Below are 12920 nucleotides of genomic sequence, written 5' to 3'. Positions count from 1 at the left end.
AAAAAGAGTTTATTAAGTACCAAGTGCTAGGCTGGGCACGGTGGCTCACGCCTGTAATCCCAGCACCTTGGGGGGCTGAGGCGGGTGGATCACTGGAGGTCAGGAGTTCGGGACCAGCCTGGCCAACATGGTGAAACCCCGTCTCTATTTAAAAAAATACAAAAAAAATTAGCCGGGCATGTGTGGTAAGGCATGCCTGTAATTCCAGAGACTCAGGAGGCTGAGGCAGGAGAACTGCTTGAACCCAGGAGGTGGAGGTTGCAGTGAGCTGAGATTGTGCCACTGCACTGCAGCCTGGGAGACATAGTAAGACTCCGTCTTAAAAAAAAAAAGTTCCAAGTGCTATGATTGCAGGAATTAGCTTGTTTCATTTTCTCATAATCCGTATGTTTCTTGTGTGAGATAGGATATTGTACAGGTATTGTTATCCTTATGTTACAGCAGTGGAAACTGAGACTTAGGTTAATCAATTTGCTATTTATTTAGGTAGAAGTAGCAGAGCTAGGATCTAATCCTTGCTCTGCCTCCAGTTCCCGAAGTGTCACGCATGAGAAGTCCTGAGGCAGGATAGGATAGTGGGTAAGAACATGGGCTATAGAGTTAGGCAGACTTGGGTTCAAATTTTGGCTGTACTGCTTATTGGTTACATGACCTTAGACAAATTGCTTAATTTTTCTGAGCCTCAGTTTCCTCATATGTAAAATGAGGACAATACCCCACATAATAGTTTTGAGGAAAAAATAAGACAATGCATTGTAAAATGTATAGCACAGTGCTTGGCACCTGGTACGGTCTCAATTAAGGTAGCAAGCCAATAATTAAGGACATTGGTCTGAGAGGATCAGTCATTCAGAGTAGCAGTGCTGGGAGTGCTGGGCCCCTGCTATATCAATGCTAGGAGGACTCACATTTGGGTCAGGGCTTGACCTTTGTATTCCTGGAACTACTTCTCCCCCAACAGATGAAAAGTTGGAAGCAAGTCCAGCCTCAAGTCCCCTGGCAGACTCAGGCACAGACGACTTGGCTCCTGCCCTGGAGGATTCCCTGTCCCAGGAGGTGCAGGACTCCTTCTCCTTCCTAGAGGACTCAAGCAGCTCAGAACCTGAGTGGGTGGGGGCAGAGGATGGGGAGGTGGCCCAGGCAGAATCAGCAGGAGCAGCCTTCTCCCCTGGGGAGGACGACCCTGGGATGGGCTACCTGGAGGAGCTCCTGGGAGTTGGGCCTCAGGTAAGGAGAGCTGTGCTGGGTTTGGGGGTGGCATGGAGTCAAGTGTGGACAGGGCCTTCTGGTCCTGAGCCACCACGCTGTGCCTACAGGTGGAGGAGTTCTCTGTGGAGCCGCCCCTGGATGACCTGTCTCTGGATGAGGCACAGTTTGTCTTGGCCCCCAGCTGCTGTTCCCTGGACTCCGCTGGCCCCAGGCCTGAAGTTGAGGAGGAAAATGGCGAGGAAGTTTTCCTGAGTGCCTATGATGACCTAAGTCCCCTTCTGGGACCTAAATCTCCAATCTGGGAGGGTGCAGGGAGTCTGGAGGGAGAGGCAGCAGGATGTGGAAGGCAGGCTCCGGGAGAGGCTGGGGAAGAGCAGGCACGCTGGGAAGTTGGGGAGGACAAGGAGGCTGAGCCTGGTGGCAGGCTAGACATCAGGGAAGAGGCAGAGGGAAATCCAGAAACCAAGGTGGAGGCTGGAAAGGCCAGTGAGGATACAGGGGAGGCTGGGGGAAGCCAAGAGACAAAGGTCAGATTGAGAGAAGGGAGTAGCGAAGAGACAGAGGCCAAGGAAGAGAAGTCCAAAGGTCAGAAGAAGGCTGACAGTATGGAGGCTAAAAGTGTGGAGGAACCAGAAGAGCAGTATACAGATGAGGAGAAGGAAAAAGAAATTGAGAGAAAAGAGGCTGAACAAAGAAAGGAAGCCCAGGTAGAAGCTGAAAGGGACCTAGAGCAAGGGGCCCAGGAAGATCAAGTTGCTGAGGAGAAATGGGAAGTTGTACACAAACAAGAGGCCGAGGGAGTCAGAGAGGATGAGGACAAAGGACAGAGGGGGAAGGGAGAGTATGAAGCAAGAAAAGACCAAGGAGATGGTGAAGACAGCAGAAGCCCAGAAGCAGCAACTGAAGGAGGAGCAGGGGAGGTCAGCAAGGAACGGGAGAGTGGGGATGGAGAGGCTGAGGGAGACCAGAGGGCTGGAGGGGACTATTTAGAAGAGGGTACCCTCTCTGAAGGCTCAGGTGTAGAGTCCCTGGAGGTTGACTGTGCCAAAGAGGGCAATCCTCACTCTTCTGAGATGGAAGAGGCAGCCCCACAGCCACCCCAGTCAGAGGAGAAGGAGTCTGAGGGGCAGCCCAGTTCAGATGGCTGTCTATGTCCCTGTTCCCTTGGCTTGGGTGGCGTGGGCATGCGTCTAGCTTCTACTCTGGTTCAGGTCCAACAGGTCCGCTCTGTGCCTGTGGTGCCCCCCAAGCCACAGTTTGCGAAGATGCCCAGTGCAATGTGTAGCAAGATTCATGTGGCACCTGCAAATCCAAGCCCGAGGCCTGGCCGGCTTGATGCGACTCCTGGAGAAAGGGCTTGGGGGGCCCGAGCTTCTCGATCCTCTTGGAGGAATGGGGGTAGTCTTTCTTTTGATGCTGCTGTGGCCTTAGCCCGGGACCGCCAAAGGACTGAGGCTCAGGGAGTTCGGCGAACCCAGACCTGTACTGAGGGTGGGGATTACTGCCTCATCCCCAGAAACTCCCCTTGTAGCATGATCTCTGCCCATTCTCCTCGGCCCCTTAGCTGCCTGGAGATCCCACCTGAAGGCACGGAAGGGTCTGGATCCCGGAGTCGTCTTAGTCTGCCCCCCAGAGAACCCCAGGTTCCTGACACCCTGTTGTCCCCTCAGCGCCGATCGTATGCATTTGAAACACAGGCTAACCCTGAGAAAGGTGAGGGACTGTGATTAGGACCACAGCCCTGGGCAAAGGGGACCAGTAAGTTGTCTTGAATCTCCAGGGTTCCTGACTAGCTGTCTCTTCTGCAGTCTAGGCAGCTGTAGTGCCCAACTCTATAGGCTTTGGCCCTCCAGCTTCTCTGACTGTGGGAGGCACTGCCTTGTCTCGGACAGAAAGCACTTCTCTCTTAGGAGATTCCCAAGAAAGTCAACAAGATCTTGTTCCCAGGGAGTGGGTTACTGGCCAAAGGGAACATAAGGTAGGCAGAAAAGTTAAAAGAGTTTCTTAAAGTGAAGACTGGAGAAGTTCCTCCCTTCCTCTGAGCTATGAATCTCTCTTCATGAAAGCCAAAGGTAGAGACGGGGGACAGGGCCAGGTTAGGGCCTTCCATACACAAACACTTCTAGAGTTGCCCATTCCTGTTCTGCTCTTGGACCCTTAGATACCTCCTGTCCTTTTTAGATCCAGATTAAGAGAAACGTTCAGGAAGCTCTTTGAAACCCTCAGTATTTGTTGGAGGGACTGGACTCCTCTCCAGCTCCCCACCCTCTGCCTCCAGTCACCATGTGCAAGAGAGATCCTGTACAGATGTCTCTGGGCTCTCGTTTTTCCTTTAGAATAACTTCTTCCTATTTCAGGAAAGGGAAATGGTGTCACTCAGGCCCTGGGACTGCTTCTCCAGCCAGGTTGGGGCCATAGGTCCCACTCTAGTGAAGGTCAATGTCTCAGAATAAAAGCTGTATTTTTACACGTAGTGTGGAGTCTCATTACTCTTATTAAAGTCTTTGGTGATAGCTATTATATCTTCATATATTTGGCAAAACATTCTTTTTCTTCTTGTTGTTTGGGTGCTCTTCCTCAGTTGTTGTCATGGAAACTAGTGGCTAGAAACTAGAGCTAGGTTCATGGTGGTCACGAAATAAGGAAGAGAAACTTATATTTACATAATGCTCATTATGTGCCAGGAACTGGACTAAGTATCCTGTGCTCATAAAATCTGTGTCCTTGATTTTATTTAATCCACATAAGTCTGGAAGGTTGGTGCTAGTATCTCCAGTTTATAGATGAGGAAACTAAGGCTCAATTAAGTCAAAATGTTTGCCAAAGGTCTCAGAGGTAAGAAGTGGCAGAGATGGGTTTGAAACCTGGATCTGCCTCGTCCCCAAGTTTGAATTCTTCCCATTATACCACACTACTCCAAATCCATTCAGGGTAGGTCTTGATTGAGAAGAACAGGAATCAAGATTCCTGTCACAGAAAGTGTGAGCCTTTAGAAAACTAGAAGCTTTGGGGTCTTCGGGTTAGTGACTGCCGACGCGAATAACAAGGAACATACCCAGTTCTATGCATGCCCTGATAGGTCGTAATCTCTAGCAGGTAGGTAATCTTTCAAAAAGACGCCCTGAGCCAAGATGGCTTCCCAAATAGCCCTTGTTAAAGATGGCGCCTCCGTCAGACGTCCCTCCCTTCATCTCAGCTGGATTCTCTTTTTCCTGGAATGAAAAAATGCCCTGCCAGCACTAAGATGTCAGTACAAGTTAGTCGTCTCTTTCCCGTTCTTGTCTAAAGTGGCCAGGGCTTCAGCTACATACTCCAGGACACGGCTTCTTCCCGACTTCACAGAAAAGCCACAAACATCAGCTCTCATCAAGATGGAGTGAGGGGAAGTGGGGCGGCTCTGAGTTTGAGTTTGTGGGCGGGCCGAGAGCGACACTTCCGCCCCTCACCAACATGGCTGCGGGCTGCAAGTGCGCATGAGCAGCTGTCTATGGAGCTACCTAGGTCGGGAGAGGGAGAACACAGTTGGAGAAAATCGGCGGCTGAGACGGCCTTGGCCGGTGAGTGTAGGACCGGGCAGAAGTCTGGAAACTGGGTGGACTGGCAAGGCAGGGCAGGTTTGATTTTGTTTCCTTTTTTCTGGTTAGAGAACACTGCTGGGGAGGAAGCCTTTGTTTTGGGCGGGGGGGGGGGGGTGTTGTGCTGGTTCTTTATCTTCTACCCTGCTTTGTGGGCCAAACTCCCTGCCCCCGAGCGCGAGCGTCCCAGCCCTCCTGCGCTGTCCAGCTGCGGGCCGCAGCCGCCGGCACCGGGCGCCTGAGCCCCCTAGTCCCCGATGTCCTTTCCTGCCTCCTCCGCGGAGCAGCTGGGGCGCGGGGCTAGACTGCGGGGCTGCGGGTCACGGCGCAGGCTCCCGGGCTCGCGCCTGGCGGGCGCTCAGCTCCTTAAGCGCCTTCTGGTTGGAGAGCCTGCAGGGAGACGCCTCATTCTCAGGCAAGGTCTAGGCGCCTGACTTCTTTCGGGAGTAGATTTTTTTCCCTTTGTGTCCAGACTTAGCAAGGGCTCTTACTGGGCCCTTCTGGCCTGAGCGTGCCCACCACAACGTCCCATTCCAGTTTCCGTGTCACAGATCCCTAATGCCTAGGAAATGCTTCCGGATGTCCAACTAAGATTTGAATAAGTACCCTGACCCCGTTGCTGGGTGTCCTCAGAGACTGCCCCGGCTGACAGCTGTGGCCAATAGAGATGCCTCCTGTGCCGGGCCCTCTATTTCATTGCCTTCCCCTGCAGTCAGCGCGGCAAGCTTCGCAGGGCATTTCCTCTTCAGGTTTGAAGATGGAAATGTAGGTGGTCCCAAAACACTAGTGTTACTTCCCCTTATCGACTGGGATCTCCTTGCAGCGTTACTTCCTCTGGACGGTTTCACTTTCAGTTCCTTTTTCAACATTTTCCTCGGACGCGGTCTTTCCAAGGCTTATCCACTGAAAATTTTCCTTGGATAGGAAAGGTTTGGAGGACCTTATGGGTAGAGAATTTCTAAAAATCTTGCCCCTTTTGTGTTGGGATTATCTTATTGCTTTGTACTGTGTAGCTGTTTCTTTCTGGAGGCATGTCTGCCCAGCTCTTTGTTTTTCCTGCCCTCTGGCTGTGTGTCAGGGTCCTAAGGCAGAGCTTGTAGGTGGATTCTTCCCCCTTTGTCTCTTCTTCAGAACCCTGTTTTTTTTTTTTTTTTTTTTTTTTTTTTTTTTTTTTTTTTTTTTTTACCCCTTCTTGCTGAGGCTCAGTTGATTTGGAGTTGTCATAGCAACATTTTAGCAACTGTGTTGTTCTACAGGAAGGCTTGATGAATAAAATAGAGGGTGCTTGAAGAGGATCCACTTGGGCTTTAGGATTTCTAACAGATTATATAAATCGGAATACCCCAAAACAAGAATCCTGTCAGTAGAATGGGGCCCAAAGGCCAAGTCTAGTCTTTGTGGTCAGGGATATTCTTCCAGTGGTAGTGGGCTTGAGATTTCCTCTTCCTAGGTTTGAGAACAGAAATGTCTTGGTGGACAATATGTAGCTGAGAAACTGGAAGAAGTATCAGTGTCCATGACATGGTATTTTTTGATGGTGGGGCCAATACATGGCCCTTCCTGATTCCCATGAGGCTGCCATCATGGCAGGTCATAATAGCTTTAATAGTGATCCATTTAGAAATGTGTTGTTTCAGCCAGGTGCGGTGGCTCACACCTGTAATCCCAGCACTTTGGGAGGCCGAGGTGGATAGATCACGAGGTCAGGAGTTCGAGACCAGCCGGGCCAACATGGTTTAGTAGAAACCCCGTCTCTACTAAAAATACAAATATTAGCCAGGCGTGGTGGTGTGCACCTGTAATCCCAGCTACTTGAGAGGCTGAGGCAGGAGAATCACTTGAACCCGGGAGACAGAGGTTGCAGTGAGCTGAGATCGCGCCACTACACTCCAGCCTGGGTGACAGAGCGAGACTCTGTCTCGAAAAAAAGCGTTGTTTCTGTCTTCCAGTATAATTATCCCCTCTCTACCAGGAGTTGGAGTGATAATGGAGGGACAAGGAACACTATTTGTAGAGTTGCTTTTTCAATCACTGTAGGCCAGTCCTCAACATCAGTATGGTGGAGGCTGATTGTCCCCTGCAGATGACTGGGTTATTTTCCTGGCTGTGTGTTCATGGAACCTAAGTTCTAGAACCGGAGATACTGTTCTGTTTCCTAGACTCACTGCAAACTTCATGATTTCTACCAGGACTTAGCACTCAGGCCTGTGAATAGGAGATACAAAGACTTCCAAAAAAGGACCAGTTCCTCGGATGTGCCCCCTCACAGAGAGATGAAGGGGTGAGTGAAGAAGGGGTAGGGTCTGGGATGAAAGATGGGTGGCCTGGAAGAATGCAAAATGGCCAAGAGCACTGCCTCTGGAGTCAGGCAGACCTGGATTCAGGTTCTATTCTATCACTTACTGTGTGATTTGGTTTCTTCATCTATAAAATGGAAGTAGTGCTATCTATCTCATGGTGTTGTTTTTAATATTAAATAAGAGTACATGTGATGTACTTAGCTTAGTGCTTATGTACATAGTAAACAGCAAACACTAGTTGTTATTCTAACCTAACTCAGCTTCTGTTGGGAATGCCAATGAGTTTGCAGCCATATGTTACTGGGCCGGTGAGCTTCTCATTGACTTCTTCCCATACTCTTCCTTTTGTCCTTTCACCACAAACAGGCAGCAGAAAACAGCTGAAACGGAAGAGGGGACAGTGCAGATTCAGGAAGGTGAGTGCTAGAGACGGAACCAAGACTAAGAACCCATCATGGCCTCCCTTCCTCCCCCACCAGACCATCTCCTGTGCATCCTCCTCCTTCAGTGACATGCACGTGGAACGGGGATAGAAAGGCAGTTAACTCATAGACTTTTCTTTTGTTCTTTTAATTCAGGTGCAGTGGCTACTGGGGAAGACCCAACCAGTGTGGCTATTGCCAGCATCCAGTCAGCTGCCACCTTCCCTGACCCCAACGTCAAGTACGTCTTCCGAACTGAGAATGGGGGCCAGGTAAGGGAGGGGGCCAGGTGGCTGCAGGTGTTATTTGGGATTGGGATTGAGGGAGGTAATTGAACATGTCTTGGGGAGACCTGGCTTGGAGGATGAGTTGAAAGAGTGGACTGTTTCAGGGGAGGGGGGTGCTGATACTGGAGTAGAGACTGGTGTGAGGTTAGGTGTATGCTGAAACCTCTGTGTGGGGAGAGAAGGGAGAATGGCTCAATCCGTGTCTCTGAAGGACTTTGTTTTGGGGCCCTATCCAAGGGAAGCTTTATGAGGGGCCCTAGGATTCCCAACACTTAATCTTTTATTCTCTCTTTCCCTTGCTCTGCCTTCCTCTACACTTCTAGGTGATGTACAGGGTGATCCAGGTGTCTGAGGGGCAGCTGGATGGCCAAACTGAGGGAACTGGTGCCATCAGTGGCTACCCTGCCACTCAATCCATGACCCAGGTACAGGGTATGGGCTGGGGAGGTGACTAGAGTTCTGAGAAGTAAGATGAAGAAGGGTATTAGTAGGATGGGGGTGAAGCTAGGAACAGTGAGGCGTCTAGGGCTGCCTTGTCCCAAAGCACTAGGCTCTCCTTTCCTGGATGTTTCTCTCTCTCTCTCTCTCTCTCAGGCGGTGATCCAGGGTGCTTTCACCAGTGATGATGCAGTTGACACGGAGGGGACGGCTGCTGAGACGCACTATACTTACTTCCCCAGCACGGCAGTGGGAGATGGGGCAGGGGGTACCACATCGGGGAGTACAGCTGCTGTTGTTACTACCCAGGGCTCAGAGGCACTGCTGGGGCAGGCGACCCCTCCTGGCACTGGTGAGATACTGCATGAGGATGCTGGCTGAAAGGGCTAGAATAGGCTGTGAGACATGACTGGTACGCAGTGAGCCTTCACTCATGACTCTTAGTGATCATTAAGATCTGGGCAGGCAGTGAGTCCGGGGCTGCTCTTCTATTAACATGTTCTTTTTAGAGGAGGGGCCCAGGGTCTTCACCTCAGGGCTTGGTGAGGTTCCTACCCATGTCCTGACAGAACCTACCCTGCATCTTCACAGGTCAATTCTTTGTGATGATGTCACCACAAGAAGTACTGCAGGGAGGAAGCCAGCGCTCAATTGCCCCTAGGACTCACCCTTATTCCCCGTGAGTGACACTTGTTTCTTCTCAAATTTCATAAGTGTTTTTTTTTGTTTTTTTTGTTTTTTTCTGAGACAGAGTCTTGCTCTGTCACCCAGGCTGGAGTGCAGTGGCGTGATCTCAGCTCACACAACATCTGCCTCCAGGGTTCAAGTGTTTCTCATGCCTCAGCTTCCCAAGTAGCTGGAACTACAGATGTGTACCACCACCCCTGGCTAATTTTTGTATCTGTTTTTGTTTTTTTTTTTTTTGAGACGGAGTCTCGCTCTGTCGCCCGGGCTGGAGTGCAGTGGCCGGATCTCAGCTCACTGCAAGCTTCGCCTCCCGGGTTTACGCCATTATCCTGCCTCAGCCTCCCGCGTAGCTGGGATTACAGGCGCCCGCCAACTCACCCGGCTAGGTTTTTTTTTGTGTGTGTATTTTTTAGTAGAGACGGGGTTTCACCATGTTAGCCAGAATGGTCTCGATCTCCTGACCTCGTGATCCACCCGTCTCGGCCTCCCAAAGTGCTGGGATTACAGGCTTGAGCCACCGCGCCCGGCCTAATTTTTGTATCTTTAGTAGAGACAGGGTTTCATCATGTTGGCCAGGCTGGTCTCAAACTCCTGACCTCAATCCGCCTGCCTCAGCCTCCCAAAATGCTGGGATTACAGGTGTGAGACAACACACCCAGCTACCCATAAGTGGTCCTAGTACCTGCTAAATCTTGTATAATTCCTTAACCCCAAACTCCAATCATGTACTTTTGTCTTCTTACTCTGGCCACCCTGGGCTCTGTTGTCAGGAAGTCAGAAGCTCCCCGGACGACTCGGGATGAGAAACGCAGGGCTCAGCATAATGAAGGTAGGTATGATCCGGGTGGAGCTAGGAGCTGTCTGGTGTGATCTCAGCAGTGATGTCTGAGGGGTGGAGGGTTAGGTAATTTTACCCCGGGACTTGTGGCGAGTTTTCACTGAGTCACCTTGTCCTCCACTTTGCCCCACAGTGGAGCGCCGCCGCCGAGACAAGATCAACAACTGGATCGTGCAGCTCTCCAAGATAATCCCAGACTGCTCCATGGAGAGCACCAAGTCTGGCCAGGTCATGGAAGGACCCTGGTAGTGGGCAGGATGCCTGAATTCTGTCACCTGGTATTGTTTCCAGAAATGGTAGAAAGAGGGGCGCACATGACAGTAGTCTTCTCTCTCCCTGAGGTTCCTGTATCTCTGGGAGATATTATACCACCTTCCTTAGAGGAAAATGAGGTCCAAAGTATGAACCTACTTTTGGAAAGCAAGCTGGGTATCTGAAATCCTAGTCCTGATTTTGTTGACCTTATCTTGCAGAGTAAAGGTGGGATTCTATCCAAAGCTTGTGATTATATCCAGGAGCTTCGGCAGAGTAACCACCGCTTGTCTGAAGAACTGCAGGGGCTTGACCAACTGCAGCTGGACAATGACGTGCTTCGACAACAGGTCAGACTCCTACCCCCAGTGCAGCCCTTCTCAGCTCTGCTAGCCACTGACCCAGTTTGACACCCTCTACTTTGTTCTCCATGGAGAGGGCTTCATCTTTTCCCCTTACCAGTGGATGTCTGAATACATTCAGGGGCTTGGTAGTGCCAACTTTACTACCCATTCCTTTACTGCCTCCTTCCCTTGTCAGGTGGAAGATCTTAAAAACAAGAATCTGCTGCTTCGAGCTCAGTTGCGGCACCACGGATTAGAGGTCGTCATCAAGAATGACAGCAACTAACTATGGGGATTCAGGGGCTTTGGGCCCAAGAACTGCAGATAGCCCAGGAGCAACAGCCTAATCCTGTGCCCCTTTCCTTCACTGCCCACTTCTGGCATGGGACAGGGGGAAGTTCAGAAGGTGTGTCCTTGAACTGAGGCCCTGTGATATGGCAGCCTGCAGTGGTGTGAAACACAATGTGGAGGTGCACTGACAGCCTTGCCCACCCCCACCATGCAACCCCTGGGCCCTTGTGCTCCTCTTGCACAATGCATGTGCCGCCTCCATGCTGGATACTGGACACACTAAACTGGGGGGCTTGTCCTGTACTTGCTTAGAGTGCCCAGCAGAGGTCTGCTGACAGGTGATGCTCTGGCTTGCCCCAGGACTCTGGCACTTCCATTGGTTCTTCCTTTCCCTGGAGCTGAGGTTTAGAGGTGCACCCTGTGGCTCAGGGGAGCAAGCTTACACAAGAAGTGGGGGAAGGGTGTTTAGCAGTGGCTGGTGCCCATGAAGAGGAGATTGGCCAGCGAGAAGCTGAGGCCTATGCAGACGTCTCTGAAGCCAGAGAGAACAACAGGCAGGGGTCCACTTGGGGCCTTCCCCCTTATGGGGGTCTTTTTTTTTTTTTCTTTCCTTTTCCTTTTTTTTTTTTTTTTTTTTTTAGGATAAAATTGTTCAAAGCCACAGTTGTCTGTTTTTCTTCCTTTTGTGGGGCCACAGGCTGGAAGGGAGGGGCATTGCTCTTTGACCAGTAAGGGCTGTGCTAAGTTCAGGGTGGGGTGCTGCTCCTGCACTTATTACCCGGAGACCTGGTTCCTGGGCCAGACCGGTCTGTCGTTTTTGGCCCACGCTAGAGAATGTTAAGGGCTTCTGCAGTAGACTGGTGCTAGAGGCGCCGTGAACAGGGGCTGCGGGGGCGGTGCGGGAGGCGGTGCCCTCGCTTCCGGATCCGGTCTCAGCTCCGGGAGCGAGTGGGAGATGCTGCAGGCTACGAGAGGGCGGGCCGGGGCCGCACTCCGGAGACTCGCAGTTGCTGCGCGCACCATGGCTGGAGGTACCTGCGGGGGATGCCTGGGACCGCGGTCCTCTTGGCCCCCTGAGTTGAGGTGTGGCAGGGAGTGGGGTGGGGGAGCGAAGGGGCGTGGTTGAGGGGTCTTGGTGCATACCCTACCAGGGAGGGGCGCTGCCAGGTGAGGGGATACCGTGGCGGCCATGACTCCTAGGCCCCTTCTCCTGAAGGCTGTCGCGCCCCTTCCTCAGCGCCCACGGTCTCGCTCCCTGAACTCCGTTCACTCCTAGCCTCCGGCCGGGCCCGACTCTTCGACGTGCGCTCTCGGGAGGAGGCGGCAGCTGGGACCATCCCAGGGGCGCTCAACATCCCGGGTATAGGGTGGAGAGGGGACGCCCAGGTGGTGGAATAGAGCCGTTCAGGAGGGTCTTTGCCAGTGGGACCTCATTTAGGATGGAATGGGGAAGGCACTGATTATGGGGGTCCTCCCTTACGGGAGCCAGCCTTCAGCTTCCTGGGAAGGACTGATAGGAGGCGGATCCTGGCATCGGAACTGGCCCATCCAGTTTGAGAAGACAGCAGGTGGAGAGGAGAGGGGCAGACCAGCTTCTCTTGACCTCCCCAAGTCTGGACGCCTGAGGGAGCATCCCGCCCCGCCTCCTCACAGCTTGGGGAGTGGCTCGCATTCAAAAGTCGTTGGTTTCTGGTTCTTGAAATTGGGGTGGGGGTAGGGGATGGCTATCATATGTTGTTTGGGGGCCCCCAGTACCCAGCCTTTCCAGGCCCAGCTTCCGAACCTGAGTGCCAAACTGCCGGCTTTCCCTTCTACCCTCTCCACTCCTCCAGTGTCCGAGTTGGAGAGTGCTCTGCAGATGGAGCCAGCTGCCTTCCAGGCTTTGTACTCTGCTGAGAAGCCAAAGCTGGAAGATGAGCATCTCGTTTTCTTCTGTCAGATGGGCAAGCGGGGCCTCCAGGCCATGCAACTGGCCCGGAGTCTTGGATACACTGGGTACGGGGAGGTATGGCTGCTAGCTGGGAGGTGATGGGGACTACCTGTCATTCCTGTCCGTCTCTCACCCTTCTTTATCTCCACAGGGCTCGCAACTATGCTGGGGCCTATAGAGAATGGTTGGAGAAAGAGGGTTAGGCAGGAGGCGGCTTACTGATTGCCACCCCCTGGCCCCTTAATGGCTATCTTAACTAAGGGTGTGAAGGGGCTGACTTGGTGAGTTGGGCAACTCCTTATAGTGTTGTGCACACAAAAGCATCAAATAAAGAACATTTAATCAAA

The 12920-nt window shown here is 52.0% G+C and overlaps 3 protein-coding genes across 10 annotated transcripts in view; all 3 read left to right on the top strand.

Annotated features, from left to right (window-relative positions):
• The window catches only part of ARHGAP30 (Rho GTPase activating protein 30), a 21887-nt gene extending 18208 nt beyond the window's left edge, over positions 1 to 3679 (top strand). For 2 of the 3 annotated variants that reach the window (XM_050757395.1, XM_050757415.1), the window contains 2 exons: positions 962 to 1227; positions 1317 to 3679. In XM_050757395.1, coding sequence (XP_050613352.1) covers positions 962 to 1227; positions 1317 to 2936 — 1886 coding nt within the window. In that variant the 3' untranslated portion in view covers positions 2937 to 3679. The remainder of the gene's footprint in view (positions 1 to 961; positions 1228 to 1316) is intronic. The other variant, XM_050757405.1, reaches the window with a different exon arrangement.
• TSTD1 (thiosulfate sulfurtransferase like domain containing 1) overlaps positions 1 to 12920 on the top strand; it is a 15782-nt gene extending 2862 nt beyond the window's left edge. Inside the window, exons 2-5 of one of the 4 annotated variants that reach the window (XM_050759705.1) lie at positions 11590 to 11674; positions 11881 to 12003; positions 12476 to 12638; positions 12725 to 12920. In XM_050759705.1, coding sequence (XP_050615662.1) covers positions 11599 to 11674; positions 11881 to 12003; positions 12476 to 12638; positions 12725 to 12776 — 414 coding nt within the window. In that variant the 5' untranslated portion in view covers positions 11590 to 11598 and the 3' untranslated portion in view covers positions 12777 to 12920. Of the gene's footprint in view, positions 1 to 10640; positions 10749 to 11583; positions 11675 to 11880; positions 12004 to 12475; positions 12639 to 12724 lie in introns of those variants that run through there. The other 3 variants (XM_050759714.1, XM_050759735.1, XM_050759724.1) reach the window with 3 other exon arrangements.
• Positions 4628 to 11304, top strand: USF1 (upstream transcription factor 1). 3 transcript variants are annotated; one of them, XM_050758211.1, is made up of 11 exons: positions 4628 to 4766; positions 6974 to 7065; positions 7451 to 7500; positions 7663 to 7778; positions 8117 to 8218; positions 8388 to 8583; positions 8823 to 8910; positions 9689 to 9747; positions 9890 to 9984; positions 10230 to 10358; positions 10549 to 11304. In XM_050758211.1, exons 1-11 carry the CDS (start codon positions 4683 to 4685, stop codon positions 10636 to 10638), a joined length of 1101 nt encoding a protein of 366 aa, XP_050614168.1. In that variant the 5' UTR covers positions 4628 to 4682; the 3' UTR covers positions 10639 to 11304. The 3 variants fall into 3 exon arrangements, with proteins under 3 accessions (XP_050614168.1, XP_050614160.1, XP_050614177.1); XM_050758203.1 differs by having other exon boundaries at positions 4637 to 4766; positions 6944 to 7065; XM_050758220.1 differs by lacking the exons at positions 4628 to 4766; positions 6974 to 7065; positions 7451 to 7500 and having other exon boundaries at positions 7663 to 7747.

This window comes from Macaca thibetana, chromosome 1 (genome assembly GCF_024542745.1).
Source record: "Macaca thibetana thibetana isolate TM-01 chromosome 1, ASM2454274v1, whole genome shotgun sequence".
In the NCBI taxonomy this organism is placed as follows: domain Eukaryota; kingdom Metazoa; phylum Chordata; class Mammalia; order Primates; family Cercopithecidae; genus Macaca; species Macaca thibetana.
Note: the sequence above shows the minus strand (reverse complement) of the source record. Positions and strands in the feature narration are given on the sequence as shown.